General features: G+C 39.8%; 1 protein-coding gene across 2 annotated transcripts in view; it reads right to left on the minus strand.

The window, feature by feature from the left end:
• Positions 1–21,847, minus strand: part of ODAD2 (outer dynein arm docking complex subunit 2) — a gene marked incomplete at both ends in the record, with an annotated part of 204,179 nt that overhangs the window by 103,675 nt on the left and 78,657 nt on the right. For both annotated transcript variants that reach the window (XM_079769716.1, XM_079769715.1), the window contains 6 exons: positions 2,743–2,985; positions 4,414–4,568; positions 6,738–6,848; positions 8,578–8,820; positions 13,790–13,999; positions 14,405–14,551. In XM_079769716.1, the coding sequence (XP_079625842.1) occupies positions 2,743–2,985; positions 4,414–4,568; positions 6,738–6,848; positions 8,578–8,820; positions 13,790–13,999; positions 14,405–14,551 (1,109 nt within the window). The remainder of the gene's footprint in view (positions 1–2,742; positions 2,986–4,413; positions 4,569–6,737; positions 6,849–8,577; positions 8,821–13,789; positions 14,000–14,404; positions 14,552–21,847) is intronic.

Consider the following 21,847-nt stretch of genomic DNA (forward strand, 5'->3'; position numbering starts at 1 on the left):
GATTTTTTTCTACTTTTGCTCTTTATTGTAGTCCCCATACATTACCCAGAAGTCAAGCCTCAAAAATTTCACAAAATCATTTTGTATATTTACCAAAAAAATATGTATTTACTGCCATCTCATTTTTTACTCTATTTTAAAATTACTTGTCTGTCATCCCAACTCAATCAAAATGTCCTTGAGGCCTGTTGTTTATCACTGAGTCATTCTTTTTCTTTCATTACATTTTGTTGCTTCAAAATCTAGGTTCCTTAAAGAATATTAAAATTCAAAAAAAATGTGCATTGTTGTTTTCTCTGGCCTTTTCTTGAATGGAATCAACTGAAAAATCAATAAATATAACAGTTTACTTAATGTAGTTATTAAAAAGTGTTTCACCCAGTGGGTTTGGCTCAGCAGTTGAGCATCAACTCAGGAACCAAGAGATAGCAGGTTCGATTCCTGGTCAGGGCACATGCTTGGGTTGTAGGCTCCATCCCCAGTAGAGGGCTTGCAGGAGGCAGCTGATCAATGATTCTCTCTCATCATTGATGTTTCTGCCTCTCTCTTCCTCTCCCTTTCTCTCTCTAAAATTAATAAAAACATATTTTTTAAAAAAGAGTATAGCTAGACAATCATATGACAAAGAGATTACAGATGTGAGTCATGGATCCAATTAACTACTTCAGTAGAAACACTGCCACCTTGGACTGAAGGGGACAGAGACAGGATGAAGTAAAGAAAGGCTGGTTGGACTTCTGGGAGTCTAGAAGTCATGTCAATAGAGCTATTTACCAGTAAACAATATGGTGCTGTTTCTACCACAGTCAGAATTCATGGGTCCAGGAATCAAAGTGTGGAAATGGGAGTGGCACTTACTATTATCCCTAGTGACCTACTATCAAAATTTGTACTCATGTCCTTATGACCTTATGCTTTGCTAATCTAGACATCTTAGTTCCAAAGGGAAGAATGTTTTCACCAGGAGACGCAATAATGATGCCACTGAACTGGAAGTTAAGACTGCCACTTTGCCTTCTCATGCCTCTAAATCAACAGGCAAAGAAGAGAGTTACTATGCTGGCTGGGGTAATTGATCCTGATTACCAAGGGGAAATTGGACTGCTACTCCACAACAGGTGTAAGGATGAATATATCTGGAATACAGGAAGTCCCTTAAAGTATCTCTTAGTATTACCATGCCCTGTGATTAAGGTCAATAGGAAACCACAACAAACCCAATCCAGGCAGGACTAGTAAATGGCCCAGACCTTCAAGAATGAAGTCACCCCACCAGGTAAAGAACCACAATGAACTGAAGTTCTAGCTGAGGCTAAAGGGAATACAGAATGAGTAGTGAAAGAAGGTAGTTACAAATACCAGTGGCAGCCATGTGACCAGTTATAGAAACAAGGACTGTAATTATCAGAGTATTCCTTCCTATTTTGTTATAAATGTGTATGTGTGTATCTTTGTTTTCTGCCCTCTCTTATCATCTTGTCATGTAACATGAGATATATTGACGTTATATCATAGTTTTTAAGTATTGCTAACTTTACATCATAATATTTAAGTTACAGGATATCAATAAGAGTAAGCATCGCCCAAGGACTTTGTTTCCTCTTCTGGGGAAATCATTAGCAAATTTTAGTTGTATGTAAGATAATTAGGCAGAAGTATAACCTTATTATCGTATTTATATAGCGATTAAGTATGATTTATGATGTGTGTATGGGTGCCGAGTTGACAAAGGGTGGATTTAGGATGGCTCATTTTTATGTGTCAACTTGACTGGGCTAAGGGATGCCCAGATATTTAGCCAAACATTATTCTGTATATTTCTGTGAAGGTGCTATTTTGGGATCAGATTAACATTAAATTGGTAGATGTTGAGTAAAACAGATTATCATCCATAATCAGTGGGCCTCATCTAATCAGTTGAGGGCTTTAATAAAACAAAGACTAACCTTCCTGAGCAAGAAGAAATTCTGCCAGAAGACTGACTTTGAATTCAAACTGCAACTCTTTCCTGATTCTCCAGCCAGCTGCTGCTAGCCTACTCCATCAGAATTTGGACTTGCCAAGCCTCCACAATCACATGAGCCAATTCCTTAAAGTAAATCAATCTCAATCTCCCAATCAGTCTCTTCCCCCTCTCTTTTTCTCTTTACACACACACACACACACACACACACACACTGTTGGTTCTGATTCTCTGGGGAACCCTAATACAATAACATTGACTCATATGGGTTTCTCCTTTTCTGGATATATAATCTTGCTATTGTTCTTAAATTGTACCATATTTAAGTCTTCCTAATTAGACAATATTTGCTCAAGGACCAAGATCATAGCTTAATATCCTTTGTTTTTCCCCTCATCGATTCAAAGCTCTTGTTAGGTGCTCAATTGAAGCAAGAAGAATACAATGGGAATACTACCTACAACTACCTAGGATCTCAGGTAATTAGATAATTCTTCCCTGGTATACAAAGAAAATTTTTGATGATTCAAGTTTCTGCATGGGAAATTGATTACTGGGTATTTGAACTCCTCCCAATATGCCCAGCTTCAGGCCTCCAGCTCATCCAAGGGAACAATTTGGTTCTGTAAGTCATGATTTGGTAACCTTGTGGTTATTTATATATAAACTCTCTTTACTTTTTCATCATTCAATTTTAAGTGATGACACTATTCCATGATTACCCATGTGTTTCCCCTAACATTCTCAAACAAAAACGTTCAGGCTGTAGGGCCACTTACATCATACTTTCAGGCTCTACTGCACATGCACCAACTGCTTTTGTGACATTGACAAGAAGAGCTTGGTTTATTCCAACGAGGAGGTTCACAAGTGGTTGAATGCCACCACATTTCCGGACAATGACTCGGTTTTCATATTCTTGACAACATTCTCCCAGTGCGCCCACCACATTCACAAGAACTTCTTCGGGCTGGTCAGTTAAAAGTCCCACTAAAGTTTCAATGGCTTTGTATTCCCGAAACCTAAATTCATCACAAGAAAAAGAGGTGAGGAGGGAAAAGAAGGGGAGAACAATATTATCTTAGGTATAAAGTTCTCTGATGATAATTAATAGTAATAATACTAATAGTTAAACATCAACTATATACTCATTCCATCCTTACAAAAACACTATAATGTAGATACTATTAAAGTTCCCATTTTCAGAAAGTTAATCTGAAGCTTGGTAAATAGTGAAGCTAGCATCCAAATCCACCCATCTGTGCCCTTAACCTCTGTACTATACAGCCTTTGAAACAACTACAACTTCTTCCAAATCTGAGTGGCAATGATTCCACTATGCTAAGGGCTGTTTCCCCATGTTACAGAGACCATTTTATATAAACAAAGAAAAATAAGTCTATTTTGTGTTCAATTGGACATGTGATATTTTTGTTTAAGATAATTATCATGCTTGAGATAAGGAAAAGTTGCTTCAGAACATCCATCATAGAGGGTGAGAACTCTAAAAATAAATGAAGAGATGAATTTGAACATTAAATTAAATCAAATGGTCATAAAATTTACAAATACTTTGAAATTCAATGAAATCATATTTGAAAATTATCTTTAAGATTAATTGATTAGTTGGCATTTAGCTGACTCATCTTGTTTATCTTCATAAAAGGGGAAAGAATGGAACCACTTCCATCTCTAAAGATTCAGTGGGAAATTCATCCCCTCAACCTCAGTAGATTTCTGCAGGAAACATGAGAGATACTTCATGTTTAAGTGGCTGCCCATATGCCAAACAGGCCGCTCTCACTGAAAGATGATGTCAGCAAGCCCCTGAGCCCTACCGAGGCACAGAAAACATGGGAAGTAGGGGTCTTTCGTTTCTAAGAATTCATTAATTCTGCCAACCTAGTCCAAAATGTGTATTATTATAGACTAGAAACCCGTTGCACGAAGTTTCGTGCAATAGACTTTCACCTGGCTGCCGGCAGCAGTTTTCCGCCAGCACCAGTTTTCCTCTGGCCACCCGCCGATCAGAGCGCCTCCCGCCAGAGCGATCGGCTACCCCAGAGGAACTCTGATCCGGGAGGCGCTCCTATCGGCGGGTGGCCAGAGGAAAACTGGTGCTGGCGGAAAACTGCTGCCAGCAGCCACGCAATCGGCCACCACCAGCGTCTTCCCCATGGGTCCTTCCGCAGCGTTGGCCTAACGGTCGGTGGGAGGAGCGGGAGTCGGGGACTCGCGAGTCCCCGCCCCCCGCTCCTACCGCCAGCCAATCGGCCACCCTGAGTCCCGCCCCCCGCGCCTCCAGCCGGCCCAATCGTGGGCCTAGCGGAGTGATGCAATTTGCATATTGCCTTTTTATTATGTAGGATTCTTTCTTAAAATAGAATTAAATTATAAGACTGTTTTGGTGGCCTTATTTTTATTACAGGATACGAAATTCCTTCTCTTACTTGGTCACATTCTCTTTGCTGATGGAACATTTCCATATTGCCCCTGTGACCGCGGCCAGACGTTCTTTATTGTCAGTGTTATTGAGCAGACTGGCCAGGGGTTTAAGTCCTCCATGCATCCTAACCAGGTCACGGGTTTCTTCATCTTCAGCACACTACACAAAAAGTCAAGTGAGAGGCTGGCAGTGAGTAAGGCATATCAAGATTTCAGTGATTATGAAAGAGGCTGCCATTTGTGCTAGCTATGAAACTTCTTATCAGAGAGCATAATTTTCTAAAGGCACCTCCAAATAAAACATAATTCTTCTCCATATTTGCAGATATCTGACAATGTCTGTCTTCCTTTACATGGTTTTGGCAATGCCTAGCAATTTCTACGTACTTGGGCAATTCTCCCAAGCCAATTCTGATATAGCCTGGGCTTCCAACAAGACAGAGGCAAAGGTTGGTTAGAAACTTAGAATGCCACACACATTTCTGCAGTGATGAAACCCAGAGTCTTAGAAAAACACAGTAGAGAATATAGATCAGTGGAAGGGATACAGTCAAACTTTCAATGAACCCCAAAATCTAAGAGATGAGGAATTTCCCCAATGAAGTTTCTATGCCCAGAGCAGTGGGTCATATCAATAGCAACCAATGTCATCCTTTGAAATAAATATGTGTTGCCTAGATGTTCTCAATTGATCATCCTTCTCAGGTGATAGAGCCAAAATGATTAACTCAGTATAGGTTTGCTATTATCCTAAGCATACAGTTGGTTTCTGAGGCCACTGAGGCCACGTGATACAGATATATGTAATGCATCATCAGTGAGTGCCACTGGAAGAAATCCTCATCATAGTGCACCACAAGGCACCTCCATGTTTACCTTCTATTTGTGACTTTCCATTCTGGTTCAGGTGCAATTTAAAAAATTAATCGCTATTTCTAACTGACCCTTAATGCTTATTCTTATGAGGCATATATACCATCAAAGCTATATATCCTTGTTATGAGCTGGTTTCATGTCCTCAAAACTCATAAGTTGAAGTCCTAACTCCCATACGTCAGAAAGTGACCATATTTGAGGATAGGGTCTTTAAAGAGGTAATTAAGATTAAATGAAGTCATTGAAGTGAACTCTAATCCAATATGGCATGTAGCTCTATAAGAAGAGGATATTAGGACACTGAGGAAAGATCATGTGATAACCTTTATCTTTCAGTGACAGTTATCTGTTGCTTAAGCCACCCAGTGTTGTGGTATTTTGTTATGGCAGCCCAAGCAAACTATTACAATACTCTATCAACATGTGCCTCCTCTCTGACTCTATCGTTTGGGTGCATTCTCACTGCACATTTTAAAATGCATTCCTCTAGGAAATCTATTCTGATTAGGGGGAAGCTAGCATAGCCAGTAGCCAGCCATATACTAATTTGTCTGGGCCATCTTTTCTACCCCTTTACAATTTTAATCTGTTTTTTGGAATACAGTAAGTCCTCACTTAACATCATCAACGGGTTCTGTGACTTTTAAGTGAAAAGACATAATGAAACAAATTTCACCATAGGCTAATTGATATAAATAAGAGTTAAGTTACTACAGCATCTCATCAACATTATAATGAAACTAGAGGCCCAGTGCATGAAATCGTGCATGGGTAGGGTCCCTAGTGGCTGCCGGTTGCCGGCCAGGGATTCCCTTCCCCAGCTGTTAGCTGCCAACTGGGGCCTTCCATCATTCCGCGCCACTCCCTGGAGGCCACCACACATCATAGCCAGCTATCGAACTTCCAGTCAGTCGAACTCCCGAGGGGACACTTTGCATATTAAGCTTTTATAGATATAATGTTGAATGAAATGATGTTATCTGAAGACCTGCTGTACTATGCAATTTATAACTCACAAAAAATAATGAATATTAAAATAAATAAATAAACTAATAAAACAGAAATATATACACACACATGCGCTCATTCATCCATCTTGTCTTGGTAGGAGACAAATTTCCCAAGACAACTATATTTGAATGGGATATAATGAAAATCAATATAAAGGTACTATATACATATTTAGCTATTTTACACGAAGTAAATAATTTTAGCAGATAAAGATATGCAAGTGTCTTATATAATTGTAAATACTCAGACATGTTGGAGAAGCTTCCGCTCTGATCTATATAGGCATCTGTCATTAGCATAAGACAGTGGTCCTCTTATGCATGAAAATCCCTGGGGGTTCTAGTTAAAAATGCAGGTTTCTGAGTTTCATCCCCAGAGAATGAGACTATATGCTTAGAAACATGGAGAAGAACAACAGGACTGTCCCCAGGGCCCACTGTACCTGGTAGATGGCCATGGCGCAGTGTTCCTGCAGCTGCTCATTCTCACTATTTAGGTTCTTTACCAGATTTTCAATTATCCTTTCTGCTTTGATTGCAGCTCGGTAGTTTTCCTAGTAATATGAATTTAAATATTTATGTATATATAATGTATGCACATAAGTATCTATTTAAAATTTATTAATAATTACACTAAATAAACTTTCTTAGCAAATACACAAGTCCACGGTTAACATATTGATATAACAATAAAAGAACTTAGTCAACATTTTCAAAAATAAATTCAGTCAGGGCACATACCCAGGTTACAGTTTCATCCCCTGTCAGTGACCCATATGGGAGGCAGCCAATCGATGTTTCTCTCTCTCATCAATGTTTTCCTCTCCCTTCCTCTTTCTCTAAAAACCAATCCTCTCTAATAAAATGGTAATATGCAAATTAACCATCACTCCGCTACATAAGCCATGCCCACCAGCCAAGCCACGCCCACCAGCCAATCAGGGCGAGTATGCAAATTAACCCCAATCCAAGATGGCTACAGCCACAGAGAGCAAGGTTTCCCAGGTAACAGAGTAAGCCAAGCTTTCCATAGCCATTGCAGGCCTAAGCCTCCACTCAAGCTACGAAGTTTCAATTATAGAAGGTAAACAAATTCAAACAAATGGCAGCAGAATGGAGCTTGAGAGAGCAGGCCAGGGTTGCCGGCGGCAACAGGGGAAGCAAAGCTTTCCGCACACCCTGGCCGGGCCCACCCGCTTAAGGCTACAAAGTTTCAATTGTAGAAGGTGAATTAACTGCCACAGAAATGGCTGCCGGAGCCCCAGGCTTGGCTCCGCTCCAGGCTACAAAGTTTCAATTGTAGAAGGAAAATAAATTCCAGATACCAGGGCCTCCCCTTGGGTTGCCAGGGGGCGTGGCCGGCCTGCAAACCACCACAGGCCCCTCGCTCAGGCCGCCCCACACCCCAAGGGAACCCCCACCCTTATCTGTGACACCCTTCAGGGCAAACCAGCTGGCCCCCACCCCTGTACCAGGCCTCTATCCTATCTAATAAAAGAATAATATACAGATTGATCATCACTGCAACACACAATATAGCTGCCCCCATGTGGTCAAAGATCCTGCCCCCATGTGGGCACAAGATGGCCACCACAAGATGGCCAGCAGGAGAGGGCAGTTGGGAGGCACCCGGCCTGCAAGGGAGGGCAGTTGTGAGGGACCAGGCCTGCAAGGGAGGGCAGTTGAGAGGGACCAGGCTTGCAAGGGAGGGCAGTTGGAGGTGATCAACCCTGCAGAAGAGGGCAGTTAGGGGTGACCAGGCTGGCAAAGGAGGGAAGTTGGGGCAAACAGCCTGGCAGGGGAGCAGTTAAGCATCAACCAGGCTGGCAGCGGAGTGGTTAGGGGGTGATCAGGCTGGCAGGCAGAAGCGGTTAGGAGCAATCAGGAAGGCAGGCAGGCAAGCAGTTGGGAGCCAGCAGTCCTGGATTGTGAGAGGGATGTCCAACTGCCCGTTTAGGCCTGATCCCACCAGGATCGGGCCTAAACGGGCAGTCGGACATCCCTCCAGGAGTCCCAGATTGGAGAGGGTACAGGCTGGGCTGAGGGACAACCCCCCACCGTGCACGAATTTCGTGCACCGGGCTTCTAGTAAAAACATATTTAAAAATAATGAACTACACAAATACCAATGTAATTAATGTTCTACTAGTTTGATTGTCTCTAATAGAATGCTGGCTTCTTGAAAAAAAAATCTTTAGCAGTCATGATAACCTTACAAATTGTTTTTCCACTACAGAAATACATAGTAAATGAGAGCAAGGGAAGCAGAGCAGGCCTGGGTACCTCTGATGCACATTCTTGCAAAGTCCCCACCACCGGAATCAGCATGTTTTCATGAGACGTTTTCAGCAACCGAGCCAACAACGGAATGCCCCCAGCCTTACGAATGGCTTCTTTATTCGCATAACTCTTACTGCAGCTCCACAGTGCCAGCGCCCCACAGCGAGCCACTTCCACGTCTCTGGCATCATACAGACTCGACTGAGCAGGTTCTGCAGAATTCTGTGCACAGTCAAGTAGAGCAACCTAAAAGACAGATAAACACAATATAGATGGGAATCTTTCCAATAAAACTTAATGCATCCCATAATAGGTACAGGGTTGCTACCAAACTCTCCTCCATCAAAAATAAGAATATTTTTAAAAATTGACTTTCATACCACACAGCAGTCAATGAAAGCAAAGAAACAAAACCTTTCAAATCACCTTCCTCCAGATTTGGGAGCTTTTACAATTCCTTCCCACAAGAAATTTAACCCCACCAAGACAGTATTTTCTTAATATAGCTCTAACATTTACATTAGTAAGATTTGTAAACCATATCCTCAGCCCTGGTATCTCAGAAAAGTAGACTCCCCAAAGCCACGAAAAGTGAATGGCCTACACACTGTTAAAACCATGAGACATAGCCCTCTACCTGCACTACCAAAACCCAAAACAAATGGCACAGCTGCCAGGACCCTTTTCTTTGCAATAACCAAAGTCACTGAAGACATTAAAGACAGGCAGTTTACTAGGTGAACCAGTTAATAATGTGAATTTTTTTCAATAGATGGGAGTTACACATATGTTGATATATATGCGACTTGGTATGTATGCTATTTTGTTGTATTGACAACATACTTCAAAACTTCATATGTTAAATCTGCTGAAGGTGTTAACATCATAGATATTTTTACACTTAAAAATGTGGAATTTCATGCCAAAAAAAAGAGCATCTGCAGGAAGTTTTAATTCATTACTTTATTTTGAAGAAAAAGTTATCGTATACTTCAGGAAGCTTATGGTGAACATACTCCATCTCAAGATACTTGTGAACACTGGTTTAAACGCTTTAAAAGTGATGATTTTGATGTGAAAGACAAAGAACATCCAGGTCAACCGAAAAAGTTTGAAGACCAACAATCACAAGCATTATTGGATGAAGATGCATGTCAAACTCAAAAACAACTTGCAGAAGGATTAAATGTTGCTCAGCAAATAATTTCCGATCATTTACAAGCAATGGGAAAGATTTTAAAGGAAGGAAATGGGTGCCACATCAACTGAAGCAAAGACAAATGGAAAACCGAAAAGTCATCAGTAAAATGTTGCGTCAACGGCATGAAAGAAAGTCTTTTTTGCATCGAATTGTGACTGGCGATGAAAACTGGATTTATTTTGAGAATCCCAAATGCACAAAATCATGGGTTAATCTAGGTCAACCATCAACATCGACTGCAAGGCCAAATCGCTTCGGAAAGAAGACAATGCTCTGCATTTGGTGGGATCAGGAAGGTGTGGTGTATTATGAGCTTCTAAAACCAGGTGAAACCGTTAATACTGATCGCTACCAACAACAAATAATCAATTTGAACCACGCTTTGATTGTGAAATGACCAGAATGGGCCAGAAGACACGGCAAAGTAATTTTGCTTCATGATGATGCACCATCACACACTTCAAAACCAGTTAAAGACACATTAAAAGATCTTGCCTGGCAAGTATTAACCCACCCGACGTATTCACCAGACCTTGCTCCTTCAGATTACCACTTGTTTCAATCAATGGCACACGCACTTTCTGAGCAGCACTTCAAAACGTACCAAGAAGTGGAAAATTGGGCCTCTGAATGGTTTGCCTCAAAACAAGAAAAGTTCTATTGGGACGGTAATCCACAAATTACCTGAAAGATGGGGAAATGTGTAGCTAGTGATGGACATTACTTTGAATAAAGCACTTTTGATGTTTCTCTGGAAATTATCGTGTTTTCTTTGATTACAAAATCCACCATTATTAACCGGTGCACCTAGTATATGGATACAGCAGTATGGAGGGTGCCCCATATAGAAGTGAAACAAGGCCTCCCAAAGCTGGCTTTATCATATTCATGTCTACTCCATTCTTCTCTCTCTGCAGACCAAATTCCAGGGATACTACCCACATAATCAAGAACACCAAAAGAAGAGTCTCTGATTTCTAATTCCAAATTCCTGGGAGAGATAAATAGATTCAGCATGAGTCAGGTGGGCACCCATGGTTTAATTAGTACAGCCCAAGGAAGGACATGAGTAAGGCGTATTTACATGGTTTTCAGGTACCTATTGGGGATAGGATAGCAAGGTGGGGAAGAAATTCTGAGATAGCAGGATTGAACACATGGCAGACAGACTAAAAGTTTCTATCTATTAGACGTATTCCTCATTATCTATATAAAGTTCAAACTTTGTAGCTCATTGGATAAGACCCTGTGTGATGTCCACTGTGCTTACCTCTCACTGGTCATCCTAATTCACCTCTTACCACACAGCCCTTCTCACCCTAGGACTGGCCTCATTAAACCACTTGTGGTTTCCAAGCACTCAATGTTGTTTCCAGTTCTGGGCCTTTACCAACACAACTTCATCTTCCCTGGTGTGTCTGCCTGACAAATACCTACTCACCTTTCAAGACTCAGCAAAGGCAATGTCTCCTCTCTCCAGCCTTTCTTGACCTTCCTGACCTTTCTTTAATCCTGTTATGATTTTATATAACATTGATTAGCCCCTCCTTTGTTCCTCCACTATTCCCAGTACTGACTTCAAGGAAATACCTAATACTCACCCTCTACTTATATTTTTGCCTATATCACCTCTGTCCCACCACAATGAGAGCATGATATGACTTTGGTCAGGAAAATACCTTTATTTATATTCATAACTAGAAGCCCATTGCACGAAGACTTGTGCAATAGACCTTCATTCACCTGGCTGCCTGCACCAGTTTTCTGCCCCAGGCCAGCAGCGATGGGAGCGGCGGGAGGCGGAGGCCCCGACACCTCCCGCGGGCCCCGGTTCCCACGGTGATGGGGGGCGGGGCAGCGCCTGGGGGCCGCCATCTTTCCTGGGTTAATTTGCATAGTACCCTGATTGGCTGTGGGCATAGCGAAGGTACGGTCAATTAGCATATTACTGTTTTATTAGGTAGGAGATTCCACCACCTAGATCTGTATTTGACACACAATTCAATAAATGATTGAAATGGTTTTCACAGAAAGGGTCAAGTGTGCTATATATACAGAGGAACATGAAAATAGGCCACAGTACTAACAGTGTTGGATCCTGTGATATGTCCAGGCCTGATGCATTCTTCCTGCTTACTCAGACTCTTCTCCACAGTCTTCTATCCGGTGTGCCTCTCCAGTGGCTGACCTATGTTATCAAACCCACTGTGGCCTGTATGCTCTTGATCTCAGTTCTCCTGCTGGGATGCCATAACCAGCCTACAACTCCATCTCTGCATTAGTGATCTCCCTCATTTCCAGTTTTAGTTGGGGACTCTATCCTCTACCCCCGTAGCTAGCAAACCAAAAGTGGATCCCCAATTCTAGTCCTTCCCTGATGTGTTCTCAACACAGTAATTACAAGTTTATTATTAGTCTATCCACCATTGTTTTTTCTTACCTATTTAGCTATTATTTAAAATTAAATTGTATGTCATTATCTTGACTAGATTAGTGCCACTGTTCAAATTTCAGGCCCCAAAATGTGATGTACAAGACTCCCATAAAAAACATATTTTAGTTTTATTCTACATTTTCCTTTTTTATAATTCAATGGGAGTAGTGTCAGTGGAAAGCCACATCAGCCTGTCATATAATTTCATAATTTAAGTAGAATAATGATAATCATAGTAATAATTACCACTTCCAAGGATTTTACTATGGAAATTTTCAAACATGCACAAAGAATGAAAAAATTGTACAGCAACTGTACAGCAACATCCATATATCCATCATCTAGGTTCTCTAATAAACATTGTCATATTTATCGCATAGCTAGACATCTATTCATCCATCTATCCATCCATAAGTCCATCTTATTTATGAAGCAAATAATTACAATTTATAATACTCTAGAGATTACAAATAAAAACATAGAATCTCTTTTAGTAAATTTCTGAACACCTTTTGCTGTGCATATATTCACATTAAATCCACATTAACTCAATATATAATTATTACCCCTTTCTCTGTGTAAGGTATGGGACTAAGTGCTGTGGATGACACTAAGATATATAAGATTTGGCTCTTATCTTAAGGAAGTTAAACTACAGAAGTGATGAATACAAGCTGTGGGACAGACACAAGATCTATCGATCATTCCTAAGGAGGGTGGAAATGCATTTGCATATTGCACTTTATTAAGGTCTTTCCTGTCATGGCAAAGGTGTTGAGCAAAATGTTAAACTTTATCTTTCAGTGATAGTTATTGAAATAATCATTTTTATTATAAAAGTAATACTTCTATAACAAACTGACATGTATTTTAAAATAGGAAGAAAATTTGATAATCATTTCAGAGAAAACTCCTGTCAACAATTTTCTGTATTTATTTCAAGCATCTTTTCTATACTTTTTAGGTAGGCCTTTAAAAATTGGGATCATAGGTACCATTGGTTTTTAATCCTGTTATGACTTTACATAACATTAAATATCCATTTATCCCTTGTTACTAAATAAACGTCTAAAATATACCACTGATAGAGCTGAAAATAGGCATTACTTATGGATATACTGCAAATTATTTTACTAATCTCATATTGCAAAACAAGTGTTCTCAGTTGTCACGCTTATGTGTAACAATAAGATGCACCTCTGTCACCTTGGGGACAATCTTCATGGTGACATCACCACATTGGAGGAAAAGGCTACCAGACTGCTTTCTACTGCACAGGCTCTCTCCACCCCTCACCAACACTGCACACAGACATGAATGTATCCCTACAAATGTGATAGGTGAGAACTACAACTATTTTTAAAATTTATATTTCTTTGCAAAGTAAGGTTGAACATGTGCTTTGGCCACTTGCTAATATAAATATACAAAAATAATTTTCAGGGACATGGTGTATCAAAAGAAGATTCTCAGAACATGCCCTGTGGTTATCTAATGTCCGGGAGTGGCCAGAAAGGACAGCATGGAGCTGACGTTTCTGTGGCAGCTGCTGTGCTGCTGATGATGTCAGTGGTACTCACCAGTTTAGTGATGCCCCCGTGGTGTCTCACTGCCCACCTGGCTCTTCTAAACTTGGCAACATTTGCAATTGTCTCAGCTGCCAAACATTTCAGACTCTTATGTGGAGAATCAAGTATATTAACCATAATTGGTAAGCCCCCAAGGTCAACAATATTACGTCTGATTTGAGGATTATGACTGATTTCCTTCAGGATTTTTAATGAACCAATCTAAATGAGAAAAAAAAAGGTTATAGATTAATGTGTGCTTAATATAGAACCAGTGCTATATTTTTTAAAATTCCAAGTCTACCAAAAATCCTTCCCCAATTAAGTTTTTAGAGGAAAAAATTTCTATTCCCAGGTGTTGCACATAACCTATATACTTCCCTTTAATTATATAAACAAACACTCGTCATTTAAAAAGCAGACACTAATGAAAAGAACCAGATAGAAAAAAGAAAAGCAGAAAGGTGAGAAGAGCAGCTAACGGTAGAAGTAGCAAGTTATCTTAGCAGTAATAATAGCAGATAAGGTGAGAACCAGGCAGGAGGAGTAGCAGACACCTAGCATTAAGAAGAGACCCATGAGAAGGTATAAAAAAGGTCCCTCATCCATTGTAACAAAGCCACTCACCTTACATTTGACTTCATCTGTATCAAGTAAATTAATTAAAACTTCAAGGCCTCCAACATCCCTGATTGCCAACTGGCAGGTCTCTTGCGCTAAGTTGAAATCCTTCATTGAACACAATGCAATCACTGTAGCTGTCTGATTTCCTCCCTATGAAAACACCATGCCACAGAAAGGTTAAATAAGATCATTCGCTACATAGTTATGACTCCATGAACTGGGAAACTTGTCTCCCATACACATGGCACATTACTTTTTTAAAAAGTTCTCTGAGCAGGTTATAATGTGTTAAATGAACCGTGTAGAGCTAAAGCACAAAAAAAGCTGTTCAGTGTCATAAAACATTATTCCAATTAAGCGTCAGCATTTAAAGGTGGTCTCTCTGTTTTAAACAGCTACAACATTAGGTGGTATTAGTGTATTCAATATTCAAAGGGCAAGCCTTGAGAGAGTGACTAAGGAATGTAAGCTTTATGCAGAAGTAACAGGCGGTTCCTGTAGTTCTCAACAGTATACTCTGCCATGCAAACCATGCATGAAAATTATTCTTACAAATATGCGTATGGCCTTATATCTGTGTGTACATTCTTACAACTGGGAAAACCTGGAGAAAGGAAACCATGTAGGAGGCAGTACAACATTCCATATTGAGAACAAGAGAAGGTACAGTAAGGGCAGTACGGTTGTGAAAGAGGCAGCAATTTTTTTTTAATTGAATTTATTAGGGTGACATTGGCTAATACAATTAATAGGTTTCATGTATACAGTTCTATAACACATCATCTTATATTGTATTGTGTGAAAAACCTCCCCAAGTCAAGTCTCCTTCTAACATCATTTATCACCCTACCATCTTCTACCTCCCAACCCCCTTTTCTCTCTGGTAATCACCATACTGTTGTGTCTGTGAGTTTTGTTTTTGTTTTATTTTGTTTTGCTTAATCCCTCCATCTTTTTCACCTCTCCCTACAACACCCCTCCCATCTGACAGCTGGCAGGCTGTTCTCTGTATCTATGAGTCTGTTTCTATTTTATTAGTTTATTTTGTCCATTAGGTTCCACATATAAGTGAGATTAGGTGATATTTATCTTCCTCAGACAGGCTTATTTCACTTAGCATAATATTCTCCAGGTTCATCCATGCTGTCGCAAAGGGTAAGAGTTCCTTTTTATTTACATCCAAGTAGTAGTCCATTGTGTAAATGTACCCCGCTTTTTTATCCACTCAGCTACTGGTGGATACTTGGGCTGCTTCCAAATATTGGCTATTATAAATAGTACTGCAAATGAACAAAGGGGTGCATATGTTCTTCAAATTAGTGTTTCAGGTTTCTTGGGATATATTCCCAGAAGTGGAATTGCTGGATCCATAATTAATTGTTTGAGGTAACTCCATACTGCTTTCCACAGTGGCTGAACCAATCTGTATTCCAACCAACAATGCACAAGGGTTTCCTTTTCTCCACATCCCTACCAACACTTATTTGTTGACTTATTGATGATAACCATTTGACAGGTGTGAGATGATATCTCATTGTGGTTTTAACTTGCATTTCTCTGATTTAGTGACATTGAGGATCTTTTCATATGTCTATTGGACATCTATCTGTGTGTTCTCTTCGGAAAAGTGTTTATTCAGGTCCTTTGTCCATTTTTAAATCGGATTATTTGTTTGGGGTTTTTTTTTTTTTGGTGCTGAGTTTCATAAATTATAAAGTTTGGATATTAACCTATCAGATACCATATCATTGGCAAATATGTTCTCCCATTCAGTACGTTCTCTTTTTATTTGTTGATGGCTTCCTTTGCTCTGCAAAAACTTTTTAGTTTGATTAAAATTAAAAAATTTTAAATTTACTTTTTTGTTTCCCTTCCCCCAAAGAGATATATCAAAAAAAATATTGCTACAAGAAATGCCTTCTTCTAAGATTTTTATGATTTTGAGTCTAACATTTAAGTCTTTTATCCATTTTAAGTTTATTTTTGTGTAGGATGTAAGAAGGTGCTCTAGTTTGTGTGTATGTGTGTATATGTGTATATCTGTCCAATTTTCCCAATACCTTTTATTGAATAGACTATCTTTACACCATTGTATGTTATTGCCTCCTTTGTCAAATACCAGTTGACTATAAAGGTGTGGGTTGCTTTCTGGGCTATCTATTCTGTTCCATTGATCTATATATCTGTTTTTATACCAGTACCATGCAGTTTTGACTACTATGGCCTTGTACTATAGCTTGTTATAAGGTACTGTGATACCTCCAATTTTGTTCTTCTTTTTCAAGATTGCTATGACTAGTTGGGCTCTTTTGAGGTTCCATATAAATTTTTGGAATATTTATTCTAGTTCTGCGAATTATACCACTTGTATCTTGATAGGAATTATGTTGAATCTATAGATGGCTTTGGGTAGTATGGGCATTTTAATGATATTAATTCTTCCTGTCCATGAACACCTTCTATCCTTTCACTTATTTGTGTCTTTTCAATTTCCTTCTTCAGTGCCTTTTAATTTCCCCAGTCTAGGTCTTTTACATCCTTGACTAAATACATTCCTAAGTATTTTATTATTTTTGAAGCAGTTGTGAATGGGGTTGTTTTATTAGTTTCCCTTTCTGATAGTTCATTATTGGTGTGTAAATATGCAACCAATTTCTGGATATCTATTTTGTATACTGCTACATTACTAAATTCATTTATCAGTTGTAGTAGTTTATTGGTGGACTTTTTAGGATTCTTTATATACAGATCATGTCATCTTCAAATAATGACAGTTTCACTTCCTCCTTTCCAATTTGGATGCCTTTTATTTCTTCTTCTTGTGTGATTGCTGTGACTGGGACTTCCAGTACTATGTTAAATAAGAGTTAAGAAGGCAGACATCCATGTCTTATCCCCAATCTTAAGGGAAACACTTGTAGTTTTTCCCCACTGAGTATGTTGGCTATGTGTTTGTTATATATGGCCTTTATGACATTGAGGTATATTCTTTCTATTCCCAGTTTGCTGAGAGTTTTTATCTTAAATGGGTGCTGGATTTTATCAAATGCTTTTTCTACATCTATTGATATGATCATGTGATATTTATCCTTCATTTTATTTATGTGGTGTATCACATTTATTGATTTGTGGCTATTGAACCAACCTTGCACCCCAGAATAAATCCCACTTGATCATGGTGTATGATCTTTTTAGTGTATTGCTGGATCTGGTTTGCTAATATTTTGTTGAGAATTTTATCATATATGTTCATTAGAAATATTGGCCTGTAATTTTCTTTCTTTGTCATGTCTTTATCTGGTTTTGGAATTAGGATAATGTTGGCCTTGTAAAATAAGCTTGGGAGTCTTCCCTCTACTTGAATGTTTTGAAACAATTTGAGGATAGGTATTAGTTCTTCTTTGGATGTTGGGTAAAATTCACCTGTGAATCCATCTGGTCCAGGACTTTTGTTTGTTGGGAATTTTTGATTATTGCTTCAATTTCACTAGTTGTAATTTCTCTATTTAGATTCTCTGAATCTTCCTGACTCAGTTTTGGAAGATTGTATGTTTCTAAGAATCAATCAATTTTGTCCAGATTGTACAATTTGTTGGCATAGAGTTCATATTTTCTTACAATCCTTTGTATTTCTTTGGTGTCAGTTATTATTTCTCATTCTTCATTTCTTATTTTATTTATTTGGTTCCTCTCTCTTTTTTTCTTGGTGAGTCTGGTTAAAGGTTTGTCAACCTTGTTTATCTTTTCATAGAACCAGCTCTTGGTCTCTTTAACCTTTTTTATGTTTTTGTTTTGTTTTGTTTTGTTTTTTTTTTAGACTCCATTTCATTTATTTCTGCTCTGATCTTTATTATTTCCTTCCTTCTACTCAGTTTGGGCTTTGTTTCTTATTCTTTTTCAAGTTCCTTTAAGTGTAAAGTTACATTTTTTACTTGAGATTTTTCTTGTTTCTTGAGATAGGCCTGTGATGTTATAAATTCCCTCTAACGACAGCTTTTGTTGTGTCCCATAGATTTTTGGTTGTTGTGTTTCATTCTCATTTGTTTCAAGGTATCTTTTGATTTCTTCCTTGATTCATTGTTAATCCATTTATTATTTAGTAGCATGTTATGTAGTTAGCCTCCATGTCGTCGTGTGTTTTTCGGGGTATTGTTTTCTTGTATTGATTCCTAGTTTCATAACATTATGGTCAGACAAGGTGCTTGATATAATTTCAATATTCTTAAATTTACTGAGACTTGTTTTGTGTCCTAACATTGGTCTACCCAAGAAAATGTTCCATGTACACCTGAAAAGAATGTATACTCTGCTGCTTTGGGGTGAAATGCTCTGAAGGTATCAATTAAATCCATCTGATCTAGTGTATCATTTAAGGCCATTGTTTCCTTGCTGATTTTCTGTTGGAAGATCGATCCATTGATGTCAATGGGGTGTTAAAATCCACTACTATGATACTCTTACTATCAATCTCTCCCTTTATGTCCATCAAAATTTGCTTTACATATTTATGTGCTCCTATGTTGGCTGCATAAATGTTTACAAGGGTTATATCCTCTTGTTGGAATAATCCCTTTATCATTATGTAGAGTCCTTCTTTGTCTCTTCCTATAGCCTTTGTTTTAAAGTCTATTTTGTCTAATATAAGTATTGCTACCACAGCTTTTTTTTCCTTTCCATTTCCATGAAATATCTTTTTTATCCCTTTACTTTTAGTCTATGTGTACTTTTCAGTCTGAGGTGGGTCTCTTGTAGACAGCATATATATGTGTCTTGTTTTCTTATCCATTCAGCTACCTTGTGTTTTTTTATTGGAGCATTAAAGCCATATACATTTAAAATGATTACTGACATGTATGCATTTATTGCCAGTTTATTGTTTATATGCAATTGTATTAATAACTGGTGATACTGTAATGGGTAGCTGAAGGAGAAAAAGACAAAGCTTCACTGTCTTGAGCAAACTGCAGGCCCAATTTTGAGAATCATGCAAATCAATGTCTGTTTGGCTAATCAACACATGTAAAGAGTAGTGGGGAACTGGGAAACTTGTCCTTTGAGATAAAATTATGTGTGAGATTTAAAAGAAATTAATAATTGATCAGTGAAACTGACCTGCTAGTAAATTAAAATCAGAATTTGTTGTAGGTCCTCTTTAGCAATGTCTGCTGACCATTAATGCCTTCAAAATATTCTGATGAACATATTACTTCTACTGACATTAAGACTGGCGGGTAAATAAGAGTTACAGTATAAGCACTAATATATTTCAGAAGTCACAAAAGTTAAGAATAAATTATTTTGTAAAAGTTGCTCATAAAAGACAGCCTTGGATTTCTACTTCCAAACACAGTACCAATGGACTCAAATAAGTCTTTCTTTTGGGGAGAAATACACCTACAAATTATGTTTATTTTCACTTGCTAATAATTACTTTATATTACCATATCATATATATATGAAGGTATCAATTAAGTCAATTATATATACTATATATATATATATATATATATATATATATATATATATATACACACACACACACACTAGAGGCCTGGTGCACGAAATTCATGCACAGGTGGGGTCCCTAGGATCAGGGACCGGATCAATCGGGGCCTGAGGGCCCCGGTGGGGTTGGGAGAGGAGGCGACAGTTGCCAGGCAAGGTGCGGAAGGAACGGATGCCAGATGCCAATGCCACTGTTGGTGCCCCGTCACCGTGTGGTTCCCTGCCTACCCCCCCCTCCTTCCCTCACCGCCACACTGACACCAGGGCCTGCCAGCCCAGAGGAGGGACAGGGCCTGCCAGCTGGGGGGAAGGGCAGGGGGAAGGATCGTGGGAGGTTGGCCATCTGCCACCAACCACCCACGTTCCCCGTCCCAGCCCAGGGCCCGGCCCCAATCAGGTGATCAGGGCCTGCTGGCCAGGGGGAGGGACCATGGGAGGGTGGCCAGCCGAGGAGAATGGACCGTGGGAGGTTAGCCAGCCAAGGGAGGTTGGCTGTGGGAGTGCACTGACCACCGGGGGGCAGCTCCTGCATTGAACGTCTGCCCCCTGGTGGTCAGTGTGCGTCATAGCGACCAGTCGTTACAGTCATTTGGTTATAAAGGTCACTTAGGCTTATATATATATTAGGGGCCCAGTGCACAAATTCATGCACCTTGAAAGGAATTGTGGGCTGTGGGGCTGTGGTGGGCACAGGGGCGGGTCTCAGCCTATCCTCCATGCCCCTGCCCAGCCCCTCCCGCCACGGTACCCAGTTCTGTCTCTGCCAGCAGGCCTGCTCCCATCGCTGCCACTCCCACATGCTGACGGTGCCAGCCCCACTCGCACCCGCTGATTGCGCGGAGAGATTGGGGCTGGTGCCAGCAGCGGGTACGAGTGGGGCCAGAGCCGTCAGTGGGTGTAGGCAGCAACTGCTGTCCCGATCACCCCTCATGAGCAGGGGGAGGTGGAGAAGCCCTCAGGGACAATCAGGGCTGGCAGCTGCCGCTCACACCCACTGACGGCGCCGAGCAATCGGGATCAGCGCCAGGCACTGGCAGCGGGTGTGAGCGGTGGCTCTGGTGCTAGCAGTGGGCGCAAGAAGGGCTGGTGCCAGCAGCAGGTGCAGGAACCGGGTGGGACCACAGTGCGCGGGAGCAAAGAATTTTCAGTAACCACCAGAGGCTCGCCCCATTGACAGCGACCAGTGCCCTGCCTTGGTCTGGCACCCCTGCTGACCGGCTCCAATATCCCGCTGCAGCTGACGCCCGCCATGTTCCGTGCACGTCCCCTGGTGGTCAGCGCACGTCAAAGCGACCAGTTGTTCGGTTGTTCCGCCATTCGGTCTACTTGCATATTAGGGTTTTATATAGAGAGATATATGTAACATATGGACTTAGTGGACTTAGCAAAAAAAAGAAAATTATATTCAAGCTGCCCAGTCCCCTTCATATCACACACATGCACATACACAAACTCTTTCAATATTTTACTTTTTAAATAAGAAACTGAAATGGCATTACTAGGGGGCAAGCATCAAAAGTGAAGATGAAAAGGTTTAACCTTTACTCTTAGTCCTTTAAAAAATATTCTCTCTATATTGCTAAAAATGTTATGAACCACTATCCTGAGGTGACAACACTGACTATTTCCATTTTTATAATAATACTTTTTTATAATACATTTTTATAATACTTTTCCTTCTGGGTAATCTATATCCAAAATTAAGTTTAGAATGACAAGAGCCTTAATTTTATTGTTTACATTTAAAATAATAAGTTTTGTTCTTCCAGCTCTTATGTCCTTTTCTCAATATCAACAGAAATTTTAACACCACCAAGTTTCCCATCAAGTTGGTTTTGAAACATAAAATAATAAATCCTCTATGTACTAGTGTCAGTTTCATAAATCCCCTTGTTTGTGGGCACAGGACCACCACATGCTAGCACTTCTGGTGCCTCTTTT

Source organism: Cnephaeus nilssonii, assembly GCF_951640355.1.
Source record: "Cnephaeus nilssonii genome assembly, chromosome: 4".
NCBI classification, from domain to species: domain Eukaryota; kingdom Metazoa; phylum Chordata; class Mammalia; order Chiroptera; family Vespertilionidae; genus Cnephaeus; species Cnephaeus nilssonii.